This window comes from Populus euphratica, unplaced genomic scaffold (genome assembly GCF_000495115.2).
Source record: "Populus euphratica unplaced genomic scaffold, PopEup_1.0 scaffold3.1, whole genome shotgun sequence".
In the NCBI taxonomy this organism is placed as follows: Eukaryota; Viridiplantae; Streptophyta; class Magnoliopsida; order Malpighiales; family Salicaceae; genus Populus; species Populus euphratica.
Window position 1 is genome coordinate 1,711,897 of NW_011499847.1, and position 10,945 is coordinate 1,722,841.

General features: G+C 36.3%; 3 protein-coding genes across 7 annotated transcripts; 2 read left to right on the forward strand and 1 right to left on the reverse strand.

Annotated features, from left to right (window-relative positions):
- Positions 1-564: 564 nt before the first annotated feature.
- LOC105140836 (WD-40 repeat-containing protein MSI2-like) lies at positions 565-4,324 on the forward strand. Its single transcript, XM_011047839.1, has 6 exons — positions 565-1,056; positions 1,864-2,187; positions 2,292-2,435; positions 2,630-2,754; positions 3,313-3,408; positions 3,921-4,324. The coding sequence occupies exons 1-6, from the start codon at positions 724-726 to the stop codon at positions 4,153-4,155; spliced, it is 1,257 nt and encodes a 418-aa protein (XP_011046141.1). The 5' UTR covers positions 565-723; the 3' UTR covers positions 4,156-4,324.
- A 461-nt stretch (positions 4,325-4,785) lies between these two features.
- LOC105140871 (uncharacterized) lies at positions 4,786-5,978 on the forward strand. Its single transcript, XM_011047909.1, has 3 exons — positions 4,786-5,414; positions 5,539-5,590; positions 5,863-5,978. Exons 1-3 carry the CDS (start codon positions 4,854-4,856, stop codon positions 5,880-5,882), a joined length of 633 nt encoding a protein of 210 aa, XP_011046211.1. The 5' UTR covers positions 4,786-4,853; the 3' UTR covers positions 5,883-5,978.
- Positions 5,979-7,607: 1,629 nt separating this feature from the next.
- On the reverse strand, positions 7,608-10,677 carry LOC105140851 (uncharacterized). 5 transcript variants are annotated; one of them, XR_845248.1, is made up of 3 exons: positions 9,218-10,278; positions 8,531-8,667; positions 7,608-8,132 (listed from the first exon to the last, which is right to left on the reverse strand). XR_845248.1 is itself a non-coding variant. In XM_011047876.1 (3 exons), the coding sequence occupies exons 2-3, from the start codon at positions 9,990-9,992 to the stop codon at positions 8,639-8,641; spliced, it is 804 nt and encodes a 267-aa protein (XP_011046178.1). In that variant the 5' UTR covers positions 9,993-10,165; positions 10,576-10,677; the 3' UTR covers positions 8,139-8,638. The 5 variants fall into 5 exon arrangements, 4 of the variants coding, with proteins under 4 accessions (XP_011046178.1, XP_011046199.1, XP_011046187.1 ...); XM_011047876.1 differs by lacking the exon at positions 7,608-8,132 and adding an exon at positions 10,576-10,677 and having other exon boundaries at positions 8,139-8,667; positions 9,218-10,165; XM_011047897.1 differs by lacking the exon at positions 7,608-8,132 and adding an exon at positions 10,380-10,556 and having other exon boundaries at positions 8,139-8,667; positions 9,218-10,165.
- Positions 10,678-10,945: the final 268 nt, after the last annotated feature.

A 10,945-nucleotide genomic window follows, 5' to 3' on the forward strand; every position in this document is an offset into this window, starting at 1 on the left:
TATTTATTTAGAAATTATATAAATTTATTTTAAAATTGTAATTATCTCTGAAATAAATTTGTTTGCACCTCACAATTTCAACAAATTTATATTATATATGAGTTTGTTTTTGAGATAACAATTAAATGAAAATGAAAATGAAAATGAAAATTTTATTTTAAATAAATCTTCATTTTCATAAAGCTGAATAGGATCAAAATCAAAGTCCTAAATTTTAGCAAGACCATCACTATTATTTTGGAATTAAAATTAGAATACTGTTCTCAATCTTTCCTCTTGGAAGTGACAGAAGCGATTATCGTGCGGTTGTAATTCAGTGTCTATATATATATCTTAAATAAATGCTTGCTTTCTTAAATGCAATAACTTGAAAAAATAAATTGGAATAAGAAAACCGTCTTAAAAATATACTCATAATTAAAATCCAACCATCCAAGGAGTCACGACTCATGTAGTTTAGCGAGTCGAATCTTTAATGAAAACGAGTTTAAGCCTGTATAATTGGCGCGGCTTCAATCAAGTCTCGGACTCCATGTTTTTCAGGTCAATATACCAGGCTGGGCTAAATCAACTTGGGCTTTATTCAAATGAAGAACTTGGTCTTAGCCCATGTCTCTTTTCACATTTTTCGCGGGAAACTAGAAGACCCTAAAACTCCAAGTAACAGCACGCTCACAAAGGGAGGAAGCCAAGAAGAAAAGTATCTCGAGAAAGAAAACGAAAATGGCAAAGGTGGAGGATGATCAGGATGTCGGACAAGATCAACTTGATGAAGAATTCTCTGTATGGAAGAAGAACACGCCATTTCTCTATGACTTTGTCATCTCTCACCCTCTCGAGTGGCCATCTCTAACCGTCCAATGGGTACCACTCGCAGCTCCACTGCCTCACTCAACCGACCCGTCGTCTTTCTCCGTTCACAAGCTGGTTCTTGGGACTCACACTTCTGATGATTTCCCCAACTATCTCTTGATTGCTGATGCTGTGCTGCCCACTTCGGTCGCCGAAGCCAAGATTGACACTAGTGGCAGTTCTACGAATTCTGTGATTCCTAAGGTGAGATTTGGCTTGCGGGCCTCTTTTTCGTGCGAGTATCAAGTGTTTGATGAAATTACTAACATGAAATGCTTTTTATTGTTGGTTTTTTTTATGGGTTAACAGTGTTTTGATTCAGTTTTGAGCAAATTTCGTGATTCCGAAGTTGAAAGTTTAAATTTTGGGTTTTGTTTTTGTGCTTATCAGTTTAAATTTCGTTTGCAGCCCCAGGTCCGCGATTATTTTATGATTCAGGAGGTCAAAATTACATTTTTTTTTTGAGTTTCTTTGTGGGTGTTGTGTTTGATAAAATAGCTAGCTGAATGTTGTTTTTGAGTGTGTTCTCTGGGTTTTCAAGTATTGTTTTCTTAGTCCCCCGAGTCAAATTTTGGGCTGTAATCTACTAGCTGAAGTGTTACAACATGTGTTGTATTTTTGCATGATATGCATTTGATTGTTTGAACCCCTGCATTGCTGTATTATTTTTGATTGATTTTAACTATTAATTATCAACTGTTACATTTGTATCTGTCTTGAAATAGTTTATGTATTTGCTTTCCTTGCATCTGCGACATGCATTCTTATTTTCAGTTTCCAATGAATTGCTGAATGTGATTATTAAGTTATGGCGAGGGTGTTACTTTTTAGGTGGAACAAATAATTGAATGTGCTATATTTTTGTTTCAAGAACTGTTCCGTGAACATAAAGTTTTTTGCTGAAATTTTTGCATTTATGTATCATCTCCTCAATTATCATTTGTGACAAGTATTCTTTTGATGTCTGAATAAAAAAGAAACACGTAGCTGATTTTTTTTTTGGATTAATAGGTGGAAATTACGCAGAAGATTCGTGTTGATGGAGAGGTGAACAGGGCACGAAGTATGCCACAAAATCCTGCAATTGTTGGTGCAAAGACTAGTAGTTGCGAGGTTTATGTGTTTGATTCTACCAAACAGGCAGAGAGGAAACAAAGGGATGGCTGTGATCCGGATTTAAGGTTAACTGGCCATGATAAAGAAGGGTATGGATTGTCGTGGAGTCCATTTAAGCAGGGTTATCTTGTGAGTGGTTCACATGATAATAGAATATGTTTGTGGGATGTGTCTGCTGTTGCTCAAGGTAAAGTGCTTGGTGCGTTGCAAGTTTATGAGGTAACCTCAGGACCTTTTCTCTCCCTTTTAATCAATAAAGTTAGTCTTTACAATCATGGTGTGTGCTAAATGGTTCATTGTTGGTGTTGGAAATGCTTTTATAGGCCCATGAAAGCGTGGTTGAAGATGTGTCATGGCACTTGAAGAATGAAAATTTGTTTGGTTCTGTTGGGGATGATTGTCAATTAATTATCTGGGACTTGCGCACAAATCAAATCCAACATTCTGTTAAAGCTCATGAGAAAGAGGTGAAGCAATCTTGCCTCGATGTTTTTTGTATGGTTGTTTTTCTCATGTATGCATGTTTTATTGTCTTGGGAATACCTGCCTGTTCTACTTGGTGTAATATTAGTGACTTTCTTTTTGTGGCTTTGCTTGCGAAATCTTCATTTTGATCTTGAAATGTTTTTCTTTCTCATAACACTTTGTTTCTCGGAACCAGATTAACTATCTATCGTTCAATCCATACAATGAATGGATTCTGGCCACAGCTTCTTCTGATGCAACTGTTGGTCTGTTTGATATGCGGAAGCTGACTGTACCACTGCATGCTTTACGTAGTCACACGTATGTTTTCTACCTCTTTTATGATTTTGAATATAGTTGCATGACCACAGCTGTTATTCTGCATTCTGAAAGGTATTTACCCTTTTGGAATGCATTTATTCAACTTTGTCTTACAACTTTAGGAATTGTCTTTCTAATGTTTTAGCTGCGTTATTCAATTTTTCTATTTCAATGGGGTTTCCACGGATTACCAATTAGAGATGCAAATAGTTATAGTACACGGACATCTGAACCTTGTTTTTCGATTATCACTGTGCAGCTCCCTTTTCTTTATTGGTATCGAGAATGGCAAAATTTTCTGTACTTGCAAATTGATGTGTTTATATCATCTTATATTAACACTGCACCGGTGTTGTTTATATCATCTTATATTAACACTGCAATAAATTTTGTGACCGGTGTTGTTTAAGTTTTTGTTTATAAAAAAAGAGAGAAGTGATATGCATTCTGGATGGGCCTGCCTTCTGGCCCCTGGGTGGTGGCATTTCTTCTATATCTGTAGTTTGTTTCCCCATGGCATTGACTACTTCTATCTGTTACGATGCTTATTTCTGACAGAGAAGAGGTATTCCAAGTAGAATGGGATCCTAATCATGAAACAGTGCTAGCATCCTCTGCTGATGACAGAAGGTTGAACGTTTGGGACCTGAACAGGTATTTTCATCAGACATTTGTAAATATGTTCAACGATGGAGCAATTTAGTTTTGATCCATTTCCCTTTAATAGTATGACGTGGTTTTCTGTAATTCCATTTCTTTCTCATTCGATGTCCTAATAGAGAAAAAAGTCGATAATTTTTGCTTCTTATTGGAATAGTTGTAATCAACTCCAGCCATTGTTAGATTCAGTGATAAGAGATGCAGTTTGGATGATCTCTTATCCTTCTTCCTTCTATTAAATAAAAAGATGAATATACGGTACCTGAATTGCTAGTTGACTTTATAGCTTGGTCATTAGCAATTGCCGCTTACTACAGTGTTTAGCAACTTCAAGTGATCAATTATACGATCTCCAAATCACTGAATTTTCATCATCATATGAAGACCTTAACCATCTAATAAAATCCCTGTCCTTTCTGGTTTTATCGATAAGGGCTGGATATGTTATGAAAATATTATTGTATGTTCCATGAAAATTATCTAACCACTTATCTTGATGCTTTCAGGATTGGTGAGGAGCAGTTAGAGTTAGATGCTGACGACGGCCCACCAGAACTTCTTTTCTCTCACGGAGGTCACAAGGCCAAGATATCAGATTTTTCATGGAATAAAAATGAATCATGGGTCATCTCAAGCGTGGCTGATGACAATACACTTCAAGTGTGGCAAATGGCTGAAAGTATCTATCGTGATGAAGATGACATGGCATCTGCTGAGGAGCCACCTCTAGCTGAGAAATGAGCGAAAAGCCCATCTTCGTAGCTTTATTAGGCAACGAGACGATGATTTGTTTTTAACCTTTGCACCAAACATGGCCAACTTCTGTTAGTTTAATTATTTTATATGCAGTTTGTGCCCCTTCATGCTTAATACTTATTGACTGGAGATGAAAACCCGATGACTTTTACGTGTATCTCATGGGATATATATTTAGAACAGCACTAATATAACTGCTTCGGAAGTCACCTGGACCTGTATTTTTGCTACCCATGACAGGCATCACCACCTTGCTAGTGGCAGTGCTACCGACTGACTTTATTTATATTGTAAAATCGGGCACCAAAATAGTTCAAGCAAGCCATTTTACGGCAGATAATAATCTGAAATACCAAGTATCCAATGCTATTAAAACAATCCAAAGTGCATTCGACTTGGACGTAGAATCCATGATAAGAAAAAAAAAAAAAGACTTGGAGATAGAATCCTATTAGAACAATCCAATGACTTGAACATGGGAATCGTGATAGGGAAGACTTGGAGATAGAATCCTCTTAAAACAATCCAATGACTTGAACATGGAATCGTGATAGGGAAGACGTGGAGATAGAATCCTAATAAAACAGTTCAACTGTACCTTACACGCACAGACGACTATTTATATAGGGTTTAAGTACAACACATCAAGTATCATCTCTCACAAAAATCGAAGTATTAGCACCATGACTGAGGCTGGAGAATTAGCTAGGTTCTTAACCAAGTTATTTATGTGTGTGGCAGGCTTAGCATCTAGTGCGTTGATGTACCCGAATGTATGCATTGCTACAAGAAAGTATTACCCTACCGCTAATCATCACTTGCTATTCCTTTCCATGGTCACACCCCCCTTATGCGCAGCACATTGTTTTCTTCGATTCTTAGATCAACGAAACTTATCGGACTTGTTCTATAACAAGCAAACAGAACTCATATCCAGAACACGAGAACGACTTGGCACTCTGATTTACTTTTTACGTGGGTTCTATGGTCTATGGATCTACCTTAACGCCAACAACAGCACTGACATGGAGCCTAGCTTGGATCTTTCGAAGAATTTTGCTGCAATTTCCATTCTTGTACTCACCTACGTGAAGTTTATTGGAAAGAGTGAAGATTCTTTAGCTGTTGCCCGTGCAGTTATCCAACACAGTATTTTAGCTGCAATTCTTGCCATGCTCGATGGTTTAGACATGAAATCTTTAGCAACGGCACTTTCACCTATCATACCTTCAATCATTGTACTGGTGAGTGTGGTCTCAGTGTAGTTTCACGCCCCACCTCAATATTTGAAAATATCATATTTATTAATACGCATCAACCCCTCTCTCTGATTTTTTTATTTATTTTTTTGCCTTTTTTATGCTTAAGGTCACTCCTAAGATGGAGAAGCTCCACTTGGATGAGAACCTGGACGACGAGGGTAATTAATCTTCCTTGACTTTGTGCATATCAGAAAAAAGAAAGAGAAAAAAAGTTTTAGGTTAATAATTTTGGTGCCATTAGAGAAGTTAATATTGGCTTTTTTCAACTTACTCCTTAATGATGATTTGGTTTGGTTTCTCTTTCTTTCGACAAAAGACTTCTCTCTTGAAAAAACATAAATTCTAAAATGTCTCCGTTTCTGTTCTTGTCTCTGCCCAACCATTGTTAGTTAGTCTTGATCCTAATTCCTTAAATTCAATTCTTTTGCAGGTATATATTGCAAAGAATAGGAGACATAAGTGCCTTAATAACTCTCCTCAAGGCATGGCTTTTTTAATGATAGAAAAGATATTATCTCATGTAAGAGATGAAATTATCTCACTTGATTTCTTCGTTCAATAAAATTCTCTATTGTTATTCTGCCCTTGAAGTACTATTTTTAGAGTTTTAATTTCAATATTGATTCTCATGTACTCCCCTCCCTTGTATTCCTCGAATTTAGCGATTGATTTAATAAGTCCGCAAAGTGTAATAGCATCTCCTATTAATAGCCAAGAAAATTAAATGTTGAAATGGCTCTTTATTTATTGATTCTGACGAAATGGGATGTTAAAATCCCTTTATCCATCGTTAAGAACAAGGAATAAAATTGTTTTTTTAAAATCAAACACATGTTTAGCCAGTTATATTAAAAATACTTTAAAAAAATTTAATTAATTATTTTTTTGTTTTAAATTAATATTTTTTAATATTTTAAAATTTTAAATATTTTTAAAAAATAAAAAAAATATTATTTTAATATATTTACAAGTAAAAAATATTTTAAAAAACAATTATAATAACACTTTCCACTAATCTAATGTTAAAATTACCCACACTTGTCAAGTTTACTTTCTTCACTGGGAATTTTAATGTAAATCGTGGGAAAATGACAGATTGAGAGACTTCAAAGATATGCCCATTTACTAATATATATGACCGTCGACGGGCCATATAAAAAGCAATCAACGGGCATATTAGAAGTCAGATACATATTTGTTAGTTATTGGCTTCGGAGATGCTTCTCTTAATTATTTTTTTATAAACTCCATGTAAGGAAAAAAAAAAGAATTTCATAAAGAAAATCGAGTGAAAAAAGAGTGGAACTATTTATGGGAAGGTCCTGCATCCAAATTTTCTCTTTTAATAACTAGTGATTTTTTTACTTTTACGGGCCATAGAAGGGAGGCTTCTTCTTTAGGGAAAAGAAAGGAGGGTAAAGAGCTTGCCCCTTTGAGCTCAAGGACTCAGGGACGCGACAAGACTATAATTCATAGAGAATAAATTATAGTATCTTGGATGACAACAACACAGGACACATGAACTGATTAAAAAATATTTATTATAGATGAATTTGAAATCACACAAACAACCAGGCATGGTCAGTCGGAAAATTCACGGATCCAACATGAATAGAAGGCCTTGTGTTGCTCTCTCTTCACACAGATTTGGGAGGAGAAAAACACAAAAGCAGAAATGGTGCCTTTACATACAAGGGTGTAAGCAGCTCTGCTCAAATTGTGGGGTCAAGGAAGTTATATTGTGCAGTCATGATCTTTTTGCTTATAAAATTTGCTGCAGAACTAAACATGCAAACATATAACCAAATAGCCATCCATCAAAATTGGTAGTTTTCTGATTCCCTGCCACTCTGTAGCATATATCCTCACAGAAATAGTTACCCTACCACTCACTGTTTGGTCTTAATCTCGTGTTAGGGGTGAACCAAGAACGAGTGTACCTAGAAAACTAGATGAATTCTAGGAATGCTTTACACTTTGATAATAACCAAAGCGAATGGATGAGAAACTGTGGGCATCAGTTATTTGTAGAACTTTTATCAGATCTGTGTTTTTCTAAAGCACAGAATTCATTCTGATGTCATTATAATCCAAAGATATGCATTATCTAAATTCTAATTTTCTTCCTTCAATGACAAATAATAATAATAAAAAATCCAGTGAAGTGAAGCAATGTTGACATCCATACGGTAACAATTATCCTCCAATTAACATTATCTAGTTGGTCCAAAACTGCTGTCAATTCGCAACTTTTTTCGTGTCTCTAAATAAAATGAGCAAAAGCAAGAAAGACCATGTTAACTAGAGACAGAAGTTGAAAGGGGCAGTAAATTCAACTACCCCTTGAGGACCTTAAGGCTCTACTCCTCCATTTCCTTAGGAAGGGTGCATAAATAAGAAGATTAGCAGCTTTCAACATTAAATTGACAGCCCTTTCACTCTAAAAATACTGTTTCTACTTGAATAACTATTTAACACAGAATCCTCGTTTCCCTTGTTGCAAAGAAGTACCAAGGTACGAAACAATATTGAAGTTGGAAAGACGAACCTCACCATCCCTTGCTGTTCCTGTCTCAGTCATGACAAGCAGCAAGTTCTGAACGCAAATTTCACAATTCACAGGATGCTCGCATCGATTACAGACAGAAAATTGTTTGATACACTAAAGAAACGTCAAACACGCTCCCACCTTACCAAATTCTGTTCAGCACTGAGGAAATCATATTGCTTGAGAAAGTAAAAATTCTTAAACAAACTGCCAAAACTTGTAAAAAGACAGAGAAGAAAGGGGACCATATCAACAATATCTTCATCAAACAACATCACTCCTACTTGTTGTTAAGGTCAAGCTTGAATATAAAGAATACGGTTAGTTAAAGCTTTGTAAATGTAAGTTGAGCTTCATAGAAAACCATAGGTTGGTCTCCACTCACAAGTTCTGCTAGCAAAAGATCCATCAAGTCTCTCCATTTTACAAAGGATTTTTTCAACCAATTTCACAAACTAACCAAACACCAGCTAGGCAGCTTCAGCCGAGTAACCCAACACTTAGATGAAGAAATACACAAAATGAAAAGGGAAAAGAATTAAAAACTAACCAAACCCAACAAGGCATATTGATGAAGCTGATGCTGCCACTCAACAGAAGTACTTGGTGGAAGCACATGCATCCTCACTGAAAATGATGACCTCAGTTTGACAGTTCTTCAACTTACTGTTGCTTCACAAGCCCCTCCTAACAGGATGAAAACACCACAATCAGTCACAAAACCCAAATCTGGTTCATTACTCGATCAATGCGACTACAAGAAGACATCAGCAGTGTAGTCCATACCATTTAATACACCTTAACCTTATATGTGGCTGGAAAATACCATTTAATACACATGACCACACCTTTCTCCAGTTTGGGATTGTTTTTCCAGGTAACATACAATGTGAATGAGATGAATCTTTGGGACGAAACGAGAACAAGTGCCATAAGCAAACTTTCCATGGAAGTCTCATTTATATCCTTTTAACATTCACTCCATTCTCTATATGCAATCGAAGTCTTTTATCACTGGAATACATGCTTTATAGTTGCACGGTAAGCAAAACACAACAAGTGCTTGACCTAATTTCCAGAATTCATCCCACTAAAGTTTATAATAACAAGGCAAACAACAAGTTCTTCTTGAAAAAATAGATCAAACCAATTATACTCAAGTTGGTTGTTAATCAATGAGCTCATCCTACATCCACAGTTCGATTAAAAGCAAAATGTTAAGAACAATGAGTTTCACCTTTCCTCTTGTTTGCACTGGAAGAATTGCCATTCACTTCCTCATTCCCAATGCTACACCCAGGTAAGTCTCTCATTCCTGAATTCTGATACTCCATACACTGAAGGTTCTCAAACTCACAACTGTTAAACCCTTGTCCTTTCAATGCTTCACCTTCTCCACCTTTGCCATCCAACCCAGGATGCTGGCAATAAACCTGATCATCGCACCTTATATTACATGGATTCATCACAAGAGAACCAGGAAAATTGGTCAAATTCACATTATTAGCTGATTTCTGATATGGAAAAGATCCAATCTCCCCTTCAATTCTCCCCCTGATGTCTACAAGTAAACACTTGAGCCTTGCAACCTCTGCCTCCAATGCAGCCTGTCCTTGCAGCCTCTTTAGTAACTGTTGGTTCAAAGCTCGCAAACGCTTAACTTCATCCTCCAAAGAGGCAGCCTTTGCCTTCTTCTTCTCCCTATACTTTCGGACAGCCTCCCTATTGCCCAATGGCCGTTTCTTTGACTTTTTCTCTATGGACTCCGCAGTGTCTTCACTGTCAACCTTGTCCTCAGAAGAGGACAAAAGTTTTGTATGTGCATGAAAGCAAACGTGTGTGTGAGGATTATCGGGACCAGGAGGATTGCATGTGTGTGTATGAGTACAAGCATGAGGAGTATCCTTCAGTAGCTCATCCAAGAAACCATAAGAACAACTGCTTGGAAGATCATCCATATTCGGACTCAAAAACAATTCTTGGTTTGAATAATCTAACTCTCCATCGTCCATTATAGCACAAATTTGCCAAACAAAAGAAAGGCAGATCCAAAATCCGATGAAGCAAGTATAAATTCCAAATTTTGATGCTGAACCGGATGATAATTTCAATCGAATCCTATCTTTTACCAGAATTTAGTAACACCCAGATGAGAAATTTGTGAGCACAAAAATGCACTCCTAAGCTGTAAAAGATGGATTTTAAGTAAGCAACTCGGCAAATCCACCAAAACCCACACAAAATGCTAAAACATCACAAATTCAACTAATTCAACCCTGATAGCAATCAAAGCAAAAAAAAAAAACACAACTCGATCAATGGAAATAATTGTTCAAAAAAAAAAAAAACAAAGATTTACCACGAACATGAAATCGAAAGCAGAGAAATTAAGACAATACTTCGACAAAACCAAGGTTTATGTGGCAACGACCGAAAGAGAGAGATGGAAATAAAAAGACAGTCAAGACAGAAGCCATGAAAAATCATAACCATAATCATAAATAACCCTAAACACCAAGTGGCAGTTCCTCAAAAAGAAAAAAGAAAACTTAAAAAGGACGCTAATAAAGCTAAATAAAGTAAAAATGAGCGTACCAGAGACGATGAGTTTGGTCCTTATTCCATTAAAGACAGAGAGAGGGAACGAGAGATTATAGGTCTCCTTAGCTGTCAATTTATAGGTATTTGAGGGACTAGTACCTAAAATTACAAAAATATCGAGAAATTGTATGGTAGATTTTGTTTTACGGTGTGAAGACATTTATCGTGGGCCATCCTGGTGAGAGTTTTCTTTGATCTAAATCATGACCGTCCATTTTTTAGATTTATAAGAGAAATTGGTGTCTTTCTCCATGTAGAAGGTCCCCAAGCACTTAGATCGTGGAGCCCGCTAATAATTTATTAATTAGCTGTATATAAGAACATATTCCCCAGGTCAATTTTGTTAATTAAAAATGTTTTTTTT